Consider the following 14,150-nt stretch of genomic DNA (forward strand, 5'->3'; position numbering starts at 1 on the left):
GTATTTCTACATTGCAGTATTGATACTTCTACTTAAGTAAAGCAATTGAGTATGTTTTACACCACTGCCCCCTACACCAGGGGCCGCCATTTACTCACACAGCAAGGTAAGAGTTGTCATACCGTCCCTCTACAGCAGTGGTTCTCAAAGTGGGGTCCGGGGACTGTCAGGGTTCCTTATGGGGTTCTAAATGGACCCTTACAAGTCTGTTACTCTGCACAGTGTACAAATGGAACCATTTGTACACTGTCAGAGTTAGGGGGGGACCCTTACGAGTCCATTTGGTTCCATTTGCACCCTCTCAGATCATCCACGATGATGTCCCCTGATGTCATCGATATGATGTCATAGTACTGACGTCATAGACTGGCCCAGCAAGTTGGTCAGAGTGGCGATTTTCCAGAACCAACGTGTGTGGCAAGTTGGTGTCGGACAGTCAGACGTAGCTTGAGGACAGGCATCCATAGCCTATATGCAGGCTATGTATGCCTATGTATTTTGATAGTGATTACAATGCATTTTAATGGTGATTTTAAAGCATTATAACAGGATTATAATTTCTTAATTAACATAGAAAGTGTCATTAAAAAAGGATAATGTATTATGATTGCATTATGAGTACTTATGAGTGCTTATAACTGTAATTATAAAGTGTTATATGCATATCACAATGCATTTATACTTGACCTTATAAGTCAATATAGAATGCTTTATAATGTGTTATGACTATTGTTATAAAGAATTATGAATATTTATGAGCTCTTATAACTATAATTATACAGTGTTATAATACAGATTATAATGTATTATAAGTATGTTTATAAGGCATTATAGACATGGTATGCATAGCAAGTGTTACCGACCTTTTTAATACCTCAAAAGAAAAAGACCATTAGGCTACTCAGGCATCAAAAGTAATAAACAAACTATAGGCTACTATAAAAACTGGTCAAACATTGGGCAAATAGTTGAATAATATAAGAGGCTACAGATCAGCTTGTAGATCAGAACCGAGTCAAACAAAATGTAATGCTTCAACTCCTACACATTCCAAGTGCTTGTCAGGGTGGGGGGTCCCCGGTTCGAATACGATCATGTTGGGGGGTCACGGCCTGAAAAGGTTGAGAACCACTGATATAGAGATCCCTGATGTCCATATAGAGACATGGTGATGTCATCACAAACTTTTGCAAGCTTGTGGAAAGCAGACGTTTTGCCAACATCGAAAATAAGAGAAATCGTGTCCAAAGTTCAAGATGGCTAGTTTTAAAAGTGTATGACATCAGTCAAACTTTATCACAGAACACGTTAGTTAGACCGACCGCCATATGCTTATGCTAATATGCCATAAAAATAGCTCCCCTGACCGGAAGCGGAGGCGCAGCGCTAAATGCAGTGCACGTGCAGCTGAGTTGCTGAATGCCGGAATCTCCGTCCATGTGCATTTTCCCCCCTCTCCTCCCCTCCCCGCATATGTCTGACCAATTGACTTCAAACTCTGCGTGTGCATCGCAGAGGACCTGAGGCGGGAGTGATGTTCCAAGTGGGACGTCGGTCGGAACCAAAAATCCACAAATCTCTGTCTGTCTGTCTGTCTGTCTGTGCCCCTTTTATGCCCATATATGGAGATTCCTGATGTGATGACGTCATAGTACTGACATCATAGATTGACCTCCAAGTACTGGGTACAAGGGGTATTGCATAACCAGAGGGGCATGCGTTCCCAACAGGCATCGTTCCCAACGGCTATCAGTCTAGAAAATCTATTATTTTGTTTATAATGTTTTACATTAATTATATCAGTGGTTCTCAAAGTGGGGTCCAGGGACCCTCAAAGTTCCTTGAGGGACCCTTAGAATAAGGCCCTGAGGGACTTCTGTCAACCATATAAGGTTTAAGAGGTTACTTTTCATATAGGAGCTGATAACAGTGTGGTACAGTACATTATCCACTTAAACCCCAGCGTTCGTATTGTGGGGAAAGCTTTCGCAGGAATATAGCCGATCGACAAGTCCATCTGCTATTTTCAGCGAAAGCTTTCCCCACAGTAACAGAAAGCTGAAAATACAGTTTCACCTTATTCCTGGCCATGCCCACTGTGGGCGTGGCCAGGTAGGGGAGTAGGGGAGGTGGGGAGCATTGATATAGAAACCTAGATACCTCATTGGCCGCTGCAGTTCGTTGGAGCGACCTGTATCGCGGCCGCCATATTAGAGGGGGCACGCTGCCACTCAAACTGACTACTGGCCAATCACAGCGCGTTGACTACTGGTCTACCGGTCTATGGTGGGAAGCCCCATACCTGTGAGTTTCCTGTTTACCAGTGTTGCCATGTCTGCTTATAACAAGCTATTTGGGGTAGTCTAGTTAAGTGTCGTTGCTTAATTAGGCTTGCTTTTCTAATGTTCTAATGTAAAACCAGTAGTTCCCACATTTTTTCACCCCCAGATGAATATGTATTTGCCCACAGAGTCGCAGACCCCCATCTGAAAATAAGTGGTGCCAGGGACCCCGATACAAGATCTGTGTTGTTAAAATGTTTCAAAAATATTCAAAATATTAAACTTTTTTTTGGTGAAAATAGCAGATCTGCAAGCTCACAACGTGTCGTGATGTGACACATTGTTAGCTTGTTGATCTGCTATTTTCAAAGAAACGGTGTACAGTGGTAAAAATGAGCCTAGTTGCTTCCTTTGGGCTTGTTTTCATAGACCTGGCTGCTTGTTTCTTTTGATTACCTGCATGCTCACTTCCTTACTAGGGAGGAAGTGAACAGATATTAAATGAAGCAGCACACAGAGACAAGCTCAATGGCGCCCCCTGTAAGAGGCACTGGCGGCGCCCTGGAGAAGCTCAGGAATAAGGTGGATAGAGCCCTGAGGGACTCCGGTCAACCATATAAGGTTATGTTATCCGTACAGGAGCTGATAACAGCGTGGTACATCGGCTTCCTGTCGCTGATCTTGGCGTCCTTCCTGGTCTACCTAGTGGAGAAGGACGACGTTTCCGTGGACGCGGTCCACGATCCCGACAACCCCACGGCCACGCCCACCACCCAGGACTTTGACACCTACGCTGACGCCCTCTGGTGGGGCCTGGTAGGTACTGCAGGATACGCTACTTTCAGCAGCAGGGGTGTCCAAACTTTTTTCAAATATCTGAAAATATGAAAAGACCTTAGGTGATTATGTCCTGTCCTACTGTGCCTTTGGACCGTAACAAAGTCACATACAAATGCATCACATTACAAACATTTTATTTAACTACAGTACAATAGTAGTCCTTTCTAGGCAGTGTAACCACATCAAATGTAAGCCTCATCTGTGCTCATGTGTGAACAAATAAAAAACATATCAGACCTTCTCCTAAGCCTTTTTTCAAATGCATGCACTGTATTGCAGTTATATTTCTTCTAAGTCTTAAATTAATCAAATAAAATAGCAGGTTTCTTCCACTTCTTGAGAATGAGATAACACAAGGAGAAGAAGCAGTTAGGAATCCTTACAAATTATACTGACAAATAGCCTATTTGCCCAGGTAAATGTAACAACACTCAGAAACTTCAATTTATGAATTTCACATGACTATACTGGAGGGACATAAATAATATCCTACATGTTAGGAAGGAAACCACAGTCCATCTAACTTTCTGCCTCTGTGCCAATAAAATTGTTTTCAGTATGTCTGTTCAAGAGATATTGGATGGGGTTTATTTCTAATCATTCGAGTGTCACTGAAACTAACTTGAAGAACTAATCTCTCAAAATCCATCCATCTATCTCTTGTAGTTAGGCTATGCATTTTGTCATCGTGATCTCATTAATCGTGGTGTTTTCAGATCACATTGACCACGATCGGCTACGGTGACAAAACTCCAAAGACGTGGGCTGGTAGACTGTTAGCTGGCACCTTCGCTCTCATAGGAGTGTCCTTCTTCGCTCTGCCTGCAGTGAGTATGTTTAATACTGTCTGTTTGTCTGTCTGTCTGTCTGTCTGTCTGTCTGTCTGTCTGTCTGTGATACTGTCATGATACTGACTGTGTGTGTGTGTGTGTGTGTGTGTCTGTCTGTCTGTCTGTCTGTCTGTCTGTCTGTCTGTCTGTCTGTCTGTCTGTCTGTCTGTCTGTCTGTCTGTCTGTCTGTCTGTCTGTCTGTCTGTCTGTCTGTCTGTCTGTCTGTCTGTCTGTCTGCATGATACTGACTGTGTGTGTGTGTGTGTGTGTGTGTGTGTGTCTGTCTGTCTGTCTGTCTGTCTGTCTGTCTGTCTGTCTGTCTGTCTGTCTGTCTGTCTGTCTGTCTGTCTGTCTGTCTGTCTGTCTGTCTGTCTGTCTGTCTGTCTGTCTGTCTGTCTGTCTGTCTGTCTGTCTGTCTGTGATACTGTCATGATACTGACTGTGTGTGTGTGTGTGTGTGTGTGTGTGTGTGTGTGTGTGTGTGTGTGTGTGTGTGTGTGTGTGTGTGTGTGTGTGTGTGTGTGTGTGTGTGTGTGTGTGTGTGTGTGTGTGTGTGTGTGTGTGTGTGTGTGTGTGTGTGTCATCAGGGCATCCTGGGCTCAGGCTTGGCTTTGAAGGTTCAGGAGCAGCATAGACAGAAGCACTTTGAGAAACGTAGACATCCAGCCGCTGGACTCATCCAGGTGAGAGAGACACTACTTGTCGGTCTGTCTGTCTGTCTGTCTGTCTGTCTGTCTGTCTGTCTGTCTGTCTGTCTGTCTGTCTGTCTCTATGACCGGAAACGCTTACTTTCCCCACTGTCAGTCTCAATAAATAACCTTCATTAACCTTCGATGAAGGCCATAGGCCCAAACGCATCCCTTTCTAAATGCACTTTTTTCTAAAGCACTGAAATCTCAATAATAACTTAAAACTCTCTTTGACGAACCTGTTGATTGTTGTTTGTCCTCTCCCAGTCTGCCTGGCGATACTACGCCACCAATCCAATCAGGGAAGACCTTATATCCACGTGGAGATTCTATGAAACTATCATCTCACTTCCCTGCTTCAGGTAAGTGTTCTAATCTGTTCACCTTTAGCATCTATTGACCGACTATTTGTGTACAAACAGTGGGACTGCACAGAGTGCACGCGCGCACGCAGGTTGCATGTAAGCGATTCCCAACAGCTCCCCAAACCTCAGTAGCGCTCAATTCGGTTCAGTCAACATCCTGTTTGTGAGCGCTCCCGAGCGAGACACTGGGAGAGCGAACGCCCGCTTGGCACCCAGTCGACTAACCACAGCGACTGGAATCGCTTACAAACAATAGAAACCAAGCAGTTTAATAGGTAGGGTAAGTGATATGTTTTGGTTAAAACAAAACGTTAAAGCACTATATTGTGATTGTAATCCTTACTACTGTATAGAGTTTTTGTTCAGTAACAGGGGTCTCCCCGTCTCTCCAGCTCTTTAATAAACAGAAAATACATGTTCAGGTAGGTGACACAATCTCGGCCAATCAGGAGAGAGTACCCATTTATCAGCTTAACTTTTATAGTGTTCCAGTTCCAATTGAGTTCTCTATCCTGATTGGATAAAATTGGTATCCCGACCTGAAAATGCATTTTCTGTGTAACACATTCGGTGTATATTCATAATGTACTCACCCAGTGCCAGCGATTTTCGTGTTTTATAACCTTTTCAACCGGTCACAGATTTGTTATATCGATTACAATCCATTGTCTGACCGTGTTTATAAACAAACAGGACAGATCCACCAGCCCTCAAAGGGTTAAGTGTTCAAAGCTGAGCCGTGTGACGTAGTTTTCAACAGGCCAAACAGGCTGCAGGCGTCATATCCGTGGCTGCGATCGTATTTCCTCACCGCAGGCCATCTTAGCTTAGCTTAGCTTATGATCGGGTTTCAGACCGTTGGTAAACACAAAGGGGATAACTGTTCGTCGTCCAGAGAAAAGAAAATATAACCGGAGCTCTCCGTTCGTTTTATTATACCGTGTGAGGTAACTGGTTTTGCCCTGTTTTTGCCTAAAAATCAAATTTTTCAAGCTAAAACCGGAAACGGAACCCGCTAATTCTGCATCCGGGTGAGTGGGAAGTGAGTGGAAAGGGAACCCAATGACGGACTTTACAGAGAACAGCGCGATCGTTTATTAAACCACAGAAGGACCACTTCGCGTAGATCTACGTTTTTTTTTATTATTCCTCCGCACCGGGAACAAAATTGCAGCTGAAGGTTTGATGGAATGCATTTTTACACGACTTCCATTGCATCTTATGAGCAGTCAGGTTCTTTTGCAACATGCCTGCGCGCATGCTTGTGTGATATCTTGTGTGACGTGGTGTGATGAGCGATCTATAGCAGTGGTTCTCAAACTTTTTCATGTCAAGGACCCCCAAATTGTTATGTATTTGACCGCGGACCCCCATCTCACAATATTTTGTGCCAGGGACCCCATGCAAGATTTGTGTTAAAAAAAAATTAAAAAATATTCCAAATGCTAAAACATTTTTGAATTGAATGCAAAGATTAACTCATTTTGCTGGGAACCCCCTGGTACCCCCCCAAAGACCCCTGGGGGTCCCCGGACCCCACTTTGAGAACCAATGATCTATAGCACATATATCATGCAACACATCTCTGAGTCTAATCAATATGGAACACAGTTTAAGGCCCATTCACATTATTATGAATAGCAGGTTTTGCACACTGTTCAATTGAATTCGGATCGGAAATACTCAAGTAAAGTACAAATACCTCAAAATTGTACTTAAATAAATGTACTTAGTTACTTTACACCACTGACTACAACGTTGCGCTCAACGAAGCCATGAGACTGGCGCACAATGCTGTGAACAGCCCCTAGATCAACATTTACACAGTTCTAGTTGTTGTATTCAATGTTTTTTTGTTCATCTGCTAAGTTGGTGCCAAGGTCAAAATGTTGTTATCAAATTGTTGTTTGTGTCATTTTTCATTTGCCTCATTTCATTTTCATTTTCAGTTTGCATGATTATCATTAACCTGAATTGGAGACAATGGTTTCCATGGAAACACCGGATGCCGGGATGCATTAGATCTATGAGGTATAACAAGATGTCACCTGGTTGCATTTGTTTTATCATTCTAGATCAGGGGTTCTCAAACTTTTTTATACCACAACACCCCATATTATGAGGGATTTTTTTTGGGCGACCCCATCAGCTTCTGTAAGGGCTTGTGTGTGTGGTCTTGTTGCTGCTTGACTGTTCTCGGTCAGTGTTTGAGGAGGATCAGTGTGTGTATGAGGAGTCAAGGAGTTTGTTTGGTCACGACGACGACCTCACTTTTTCCCGCTATTTTTTCCTTTTTTGCTGTTTCTTTCTTTTAAAAAAAATTGCTTATTTGGTTGCCACTGCGCGACCCCAACGGCACCCATAGTTGAGAACCGCTGGGTGGCTTTACTTTGATTACATCCTCCTATCCTCCTATAATTCTACAAAGCTCTGTCTGTGCGAGTGTGCGGTGAGCCCAAAATCTCTTGCGCGGTTCTCCTCAGTGGCTGGAGCAATTGATCTGAATTTGGACACAGCCATTGACCATAACCATGGGCACGGAACACCGAAGCCCGTTTTTCGCTTTCCCCAAATGTCAGCTGTTTATTAGCGTTTTTGTGTTCACTGGCTCCCGGGTTGCCAAATCATGTGCGCGAAACAAGCGCCGGTGTTGCTACTTCCGTGAAACAAGCATGGGTGCTCATATCCCCGCACGGGTATGGTCTAGTTTTAACCAAATTTTTGCTATTTCTGAAAATGCTTTGAAAACATTTGAAGATGAAACACATTTGGAAGTTATTGAAAATGTTTAAAGAGGATTTATGAAAATGTATACTTTGCTATGCGACAGAGTATGGGCAAATTGTTGTTCGGGTAAAGGGGGACTTGGATTCAGTAATCAGAGACAGTGGCTACTGAATCCTAACAAGTTTGAGTACCACATCTGTAGAGAGCTGGAATGTTACATTTGAATCTAACCTGAACTTTGTTTCCTGATTGCTTGATGCACTTTTTCCCCCATCTCTCTGCATCCAAAAGGAAAGATGACACCATGGCAAGGTAGGTCACCACACTTTGATATCCACTTTCTGGGTTATGCCTAATTTATACTTGTATATAGAGCGGTGGTTCTCAACCTTTTCAGGCCGCGACCCCCCAAAATAATCATATATCAACTGGCGACCCCACAAAGTAATCATATTTCAACTGGGGACCCCCACCCTGATTAAAATAGTACAATATACAATATTTGGATCCGAGATGTAGTGGAGTAGAAAGCATTGGAAATTGGAAATGCTCAAGTAAAGTAGAAATACCTCAAAATTGGACTTAAGTACAGTACTTAACACATTGTGTGCCAAAAACGGTCCGGACCGTTTTTGAACAAGGGGCGCCCTAGCGCAACTTTGGAATCACCCACTGTGCCTCTAAAATGGAAGGGACAGATGTGGATGGGTGCCAAAAAACCTGGCTTCTGTCCACTCCCATTCTTTCTCCTTGATAAAAACCTCTGGATCTCCTTAAGTTTTTACAGTGGTGAAAACGAGCCATTTTCGGAGCGCGATCACTCCGCAATGGCGGCTCACGTGAGAGATGTTATTGTTCCAGACGTTAGACGGGACCATCGACCATCGTACACGCACCCTTTGTTTACATCCGCGCCCTCGCCGTGGCCACTACAGCGCTAAACATATCAGCGTAAACGGTAAAGAATGCCACTATGTACCCTGTTTTAATAAAACTCTGGCACTTAATGTGTTAAGTACATAGTTACGATACGATACGATACGATAATACTTTATTGTCAGTTTGCACTGAAATTTGTCTTGCGACCCAACAGCCATGTATGCAACATATAACAGTACACACATTTGACATGACACAAGAAAACAACAAAATACATACATAAAGACATGCAAAGACAAGAGCAATGTCCACCACTCAGCCTACCCCTGGCCTATAACTCCTAATTAAGCCTCAATGTCGTCTGATGGACAAAGGACCTCTTCAGTTTGACCTTATTGTATGTAGGAACACCGTATCTCCTTCCTGAAGGCAGCAACCTATATTCTCCATACAAAGCATGGCTAGTGTTTGAAGTGATATTCCTTGCCAACCTTATTATACTGTTATTATACGTAGATGTATAGAGCCTCTGAAGTGGTTGTCCAACAATCTTTGAACAAATGTTCACTTGCTGCAGCAGTTGTGATTTTAAAGCTACAGTACAGACAGACATCCATACCAGGTGGTACTACAGTACTGCTGGAACTACTTTCCACCACTGAGTAAACATACATTTTAAAATGTCATTTTTAAAACTTTGTGAAAACAGTGAACCCATTTCTATTCAGTGCAGCCATTAGCCCCCACGAATGTCAACCAGAGATTTATGCAAGTTGTGATCTAATACAGGAAGCTATTTATAAGAAAGTGATGGGGAATGGCCTTGTGGGGGGTTGGGGGGGGGGGTTGATTGGAATGGGGGGTTGCGGGGTATTCCGGGAAATCTTCATTAGTCGTTGGAGCTGTTGAAGCTCATTGAAATAATTCAAATAGCATCATGACAGTTAGACAGACAGACAGACAGACAGACAGACAGACAGACAGACAGACAGACAGACAGACAGACAGACAGACACGCAGACACACACACACACACACACACACACACACACACACACACACACACACACACACACACACACACACACACACACACACACACACACACACACACACACACATACACACTAACACACACTAACACACACTAACACACATTAACACGCACGGCCGCCATCCCCCGTCGCGTTCTTTATAAATAGCTTCCCGTATTAAATCGCCAGTGAAATCAATGTGTGTGTGTGTGTGTGGGGGGGTGAAGTGGGGGGGGGCTAATGACTCCACTGAATACATGGGATCTGTGTCATGATCCATCCGACACACACACACACACACACACACACACACACACACACACACACACACACACACACACACACACACACACACACACACACACACACACACACACACACACACACACACACACACACAACCCATCATGTGCTCCGCCAAAAGAGATTAGACCCTCGGTGACATTCAGGGAGAGGAGGGCTGCTTGCGAAAAGTCCTTATTTAGAATCCAATTAGCGAGTCCATTAGTTACGATTCAATTATGACTGGCGCTTTAAGATCGCCCGAGCGAGGCGGGGATAATTACAAGTAAATGGAAGGTCTTTTAATATGGTTAATATGTCTTTCTTTCTTTCTTTCGTATTTTATCTCTCTCTCTCTTCACGAGGGCAGGATCATGTGTCTACTTCAACAACATGTAGTTAACCCTTTCAATCCGGGAACGCATCTGTGTCATTTTTAGATCTATTTGGCTATTCAAAACAAAAGTAAAAAAACAGCAGATCTAGCCGCGCTATGATCTGCTATTTTCTTTTAAATCGTAACATTTTGTGCAAATCTTTGAATATATATATATATATATATATATATATATATATATATAATATATATGTATGTATGTATGTATGTATGTATGTATGTATGTATGTATGTATGTATGTATGTATGTATGTATGTATGTATGTATGTATGTATGTATGTATGTATGTATATATGTATATATGTATATATGTATATAAATCCTAAAAGTTTTCCGAAAAACTAATGTTGCTATAATATCAGTGGTGCTCAAACCTTTTTCCTGTCAAGGACGCCCCAAAATTATATGTATTTGGCCACGGACCCCCATCTCAAAATAGTTTGTTCCAGGGACCCCCAGAAGCAAAGCTTTGCGTTAAAAACGTTGACTTTAAAAAATATATATAAGATTTGCAAATATATAACGATTTTTCATTTTACTTTGCAGATCTACAAGCAAAGCGGCACTTAGTGTGAGCATATAGATCTGCTATTTTCGAATAGCCCAAATGAATCTTAAAATGACACTTTCCCCGGTCTCAATGGGTTAAGAGTGATTGGGTCTTATCGGCTCGGATGATGATGTCACTCGGTCTTGTTGTCACAATGGGAGCATTGACCCCGCATGTAACTATAGACGACCGCGATTCATTAAGCTGACTGTTATCTCGTCTCTGTCGGGGTGGAAAACCTCATTATGTTCAAAACTGTTGCTTTTCAGGATTCAAATTCAGTGGCGGAAAAAGCACTCAATCCTTTTACTTAAGTAAAAGTATCAATACTGCAATGTAGAAGTACTCTGTTGCAAGCAAAAGTCCGGAATTCAAAATTGACTCAAGTAAAAGTACAAACGTATTGGTGTCAAAATGTACTTAAAGTACCAAAAGTAAAAGTAATAAAATGTTTGAAAATAGCAGATCTACAAGCTCACAACGCATCGCATCGCAACACGTTGTGAGCTTGTAGATCGCCTAGATCGCCTAGAGGTGCCTTGGTGTTGAAAGCAAGCGAGTTGTTGTCCGCACAAAGTTTACAATGGACGGACAGCAATGTTTTTATTGACTGACACAACATTTTGTGGTTAGGTTTATGGGTTCGGGATGGAGTTATTTCAAACACTGTCAGTTTTTATTTGGAATGGCAAAGCATTCTCTCTCCAAGGAAATGTCGGTAGTCGGGCCGGGCCAGTGTGCAGGAAATAATGAACGGATTGCAATACTTTCACATTCTATCAGTAACATGTTGGTGATACTTATGTCCTTCAAATATGGTTTTGTTGAAAGGCAATCAAAGGCTAGAGCTCATGATTCAAGCACATCCAAGTGTTCAAAGTATGCCTTAACGCGCCATGCTTCGTTTTGAGCCACATACGCATGCATGCAGGCTGGGTTATTTGCAGCAGGCACATTGCTCATACGAAATACAACATTTAGAGGTTAGGTTTATGGGTTCGGGTTGGAGTTATTATAAACAGTTGTCATTTTTATATAGAGGGGAGAAATCGCTATGATCCCATTAACTTCAACAATGATGGTCTCCAGGTGGTCGGAAGCTGTGAAGACCTTCTCTGCCTGGGGGAGAAAGGGTGAGAGTGGTCAATTTAACCGAAAACTTAAGGTAGGGATGGTATGATGATGCCTAATTTCATTTGGACCAATTTTGACCAAACGTCAACATGTGGCGTGAAGGGGGGGGGGGGGGGGGCAAAAAAGTCACAATATGACTTTCGGGGAATATATGATTTATGTCGCTGAGTCGTCTCAAAGCGGACTTCGCAGCGCTCGGCACGGCGACTCGCTCGCTTTAGCTCACTTTTTTGGGTCGGATGGTCAAAAACGCTGAGAACTGGACTTACGCGTTGCTGTAATGCGGAAGTCCTGACAAGTCAAGATGTGCCTTATTTTTATTTTAGTTAGGGTTGAGTCCAGGATGACTCTGAGGTACTTGAATAGTGTTACCAATTCAAGCCCCCCCCCCCCCCCCCCCCCCCACAGTCTTTCTGGTGTTTAACACATTTTGGGTGGGAACCCCTATTTGTAACTATACCTTTCAGGACGGGAACCCCTTTTGGGGTTGTTGTTGCTATGTACAGTATATAGCAACATACATTTCTTGTTATTTTTGAATAAATATTTGAAGTTTTTCAGAAAACTTCAGGATTTAGAAGAAGTTTTTGGAATCGGCCTCAGGTCTAAATGGGTTAAAAGCACATATTAATCAAGGGCATGAACATTTTGACACACATCTGGTTGGTCATTGATGTACGGAAAAAACTAAATGGGGCCCAGTATTGAACCCTGTGGGACCCCAACAGGGCAGGTGAGGTAGGGAGATTTAACACCATCGATACAGACACATTGTTCTCTGTTACATAGCTAAGATTTAAACCACTGTGTAGCCTCATAAGAAAAGTTCAAGTGTGTTAATTTGGACAAAAGAACCTGATGGCTGACTGTCTCAAAAGCCTTTTTTAAGTCAAGAAACATGGCAGTAACACAGGGATTCTTATCCAATAGACCCTTTATCCTCTCAATGAGCACACGATTGGCTGCTTCTGTGGAATGGCGGGCACAGAACCCAAACTGCATGGGATGCAGTGGGGAATGACCTTTGCCAAGATGTTTAATGGTCAAATTGGCGCTACATGTCTCTGCCACCTTTGAGATGAAAGGGAGGACACACCGATGGGCCTGTAATTGCCCAGTTCAAGTTTAGAGCCAGATTTAAAAATAGGTGTGATGGTGGTCGCCTTCCACGCTGATGGAATTGTACTACGTATGCCTGATGGGGTTAGGGGAGATGTGTTACATTACAAGACGCAACAAAACGTGTTGTCGACTTGTACATCTTCTATTTTCCCTGAATGCTGCACTACATGCCCAGAATCTGGACGCTAGATTCATGTGGTCAAGTTGTTAACCACTTGCAACCCTAGCATCCCTATTCAGGTTTGGTGTAGAGGGAAACGAGAGCAGACCAAGTACAGAGCTAAAGGTCAATTTGAGTGCTTAAGTGGTTTTAAATCAAGACATTCTGTTAATACTGAAGTAAATATACTTAGCCACTGTCCAGCCCTGCCCCAGAGCTGACCATAGGTCAGTCGGATGGATAACGGAGCTTCAGTTACTAAAAGCCTAAAAAGCCGAAACGCCAAGGAACCCGGCTGGAACCGGACGTTCCATCCGTCCCTTTGGTCCTGACAAGTCTCCAAACGCGTCACCCTGCAGCAGTGGTGGAAAAAGTACTCAAATGTTTTACTTAAGTAAAAGTATCAATACTGCAATGTAGAAGTAGCCTATTCCGTTACAAGTACAAGTCTAATGTACTTAAAGTACCGAAGGTAAAAGTACGAAAATGTTTGAAAATAGCAGATCTACAAGCTCACAACGTGTCGCGATGTAGATCGGCTATTTTCAAATAGCCTATGTATAAAATAGGGCTAAAGTGGTTAATGTATGTTTTATAATGTAATCATTTATATCTGCAAAGTAACTAGTAACTAAAGCTTTCAAATAATTGCAGTGGAGTAAAAGTACAATATTTGCCTCTGAGATGTAGTGGAGTAGAAGTAAAAGTATAGACAATTGGAAATACTCCAGTCAAGTAAAAGTACCTCAAAATTGTACTTAAGTACAGTACTTGAGTAAATGTACTTATTTACTTTACACCACTGAATGGGACCAAATGGACCCTTACACAGGTCTGTAAATGATAGTCGCAGACTCT

The 14,150-nt window shown here is 42.7% G+C and overlaps 1 protein-coding gene across 1 annotated transcript in view; it reads left to right on the plus strand.

The window, feature by feature from the left end:
* Positions 1 to 2,810: 2,810 nt before the first annotated feature.
* Positions 2,811 to 14,150, plus strand: part of LOC308093644 (potassium voltage-gated channel subfamily KQT member 3-like) — a gene marked incomplete at both ends in the record, with an annotated part of 34,503 nt that continues 23,163 nt past the window's right edge. The window contains 3 exons of the mRNA XM_080439975.1: positions 2,811 to 3,098; positions 3,839 to 3,949; positions 4,909 to 5,003. Of these exons, the coding sequence (XP_080296101.1) occupies positions 2,811 to 3,098; positions 3,839 to 3,949; positions 4,909 to 5,003 (494 nt within the window). The remainder of the gene's footprint in view (positions 3,099 to 3,838; positions 3,950 to 4,908; positions 5,004 to 14,150) is intronic.

Source organism: Gymnoscopelus braueri, assembly GCF_963280865.1.
Source record: "Gymnoscopelus braueri genome assembly, chromosome: 10".
In the NCBI taxonomy this organism is placed as follows: domain Eukaryota; kingdom Metazoa; phylum Chordata; class Actinopteri; order Myctophiformes; family Myctophidae; genus Gymnoscopelus; species Gymnoscopelus braueri.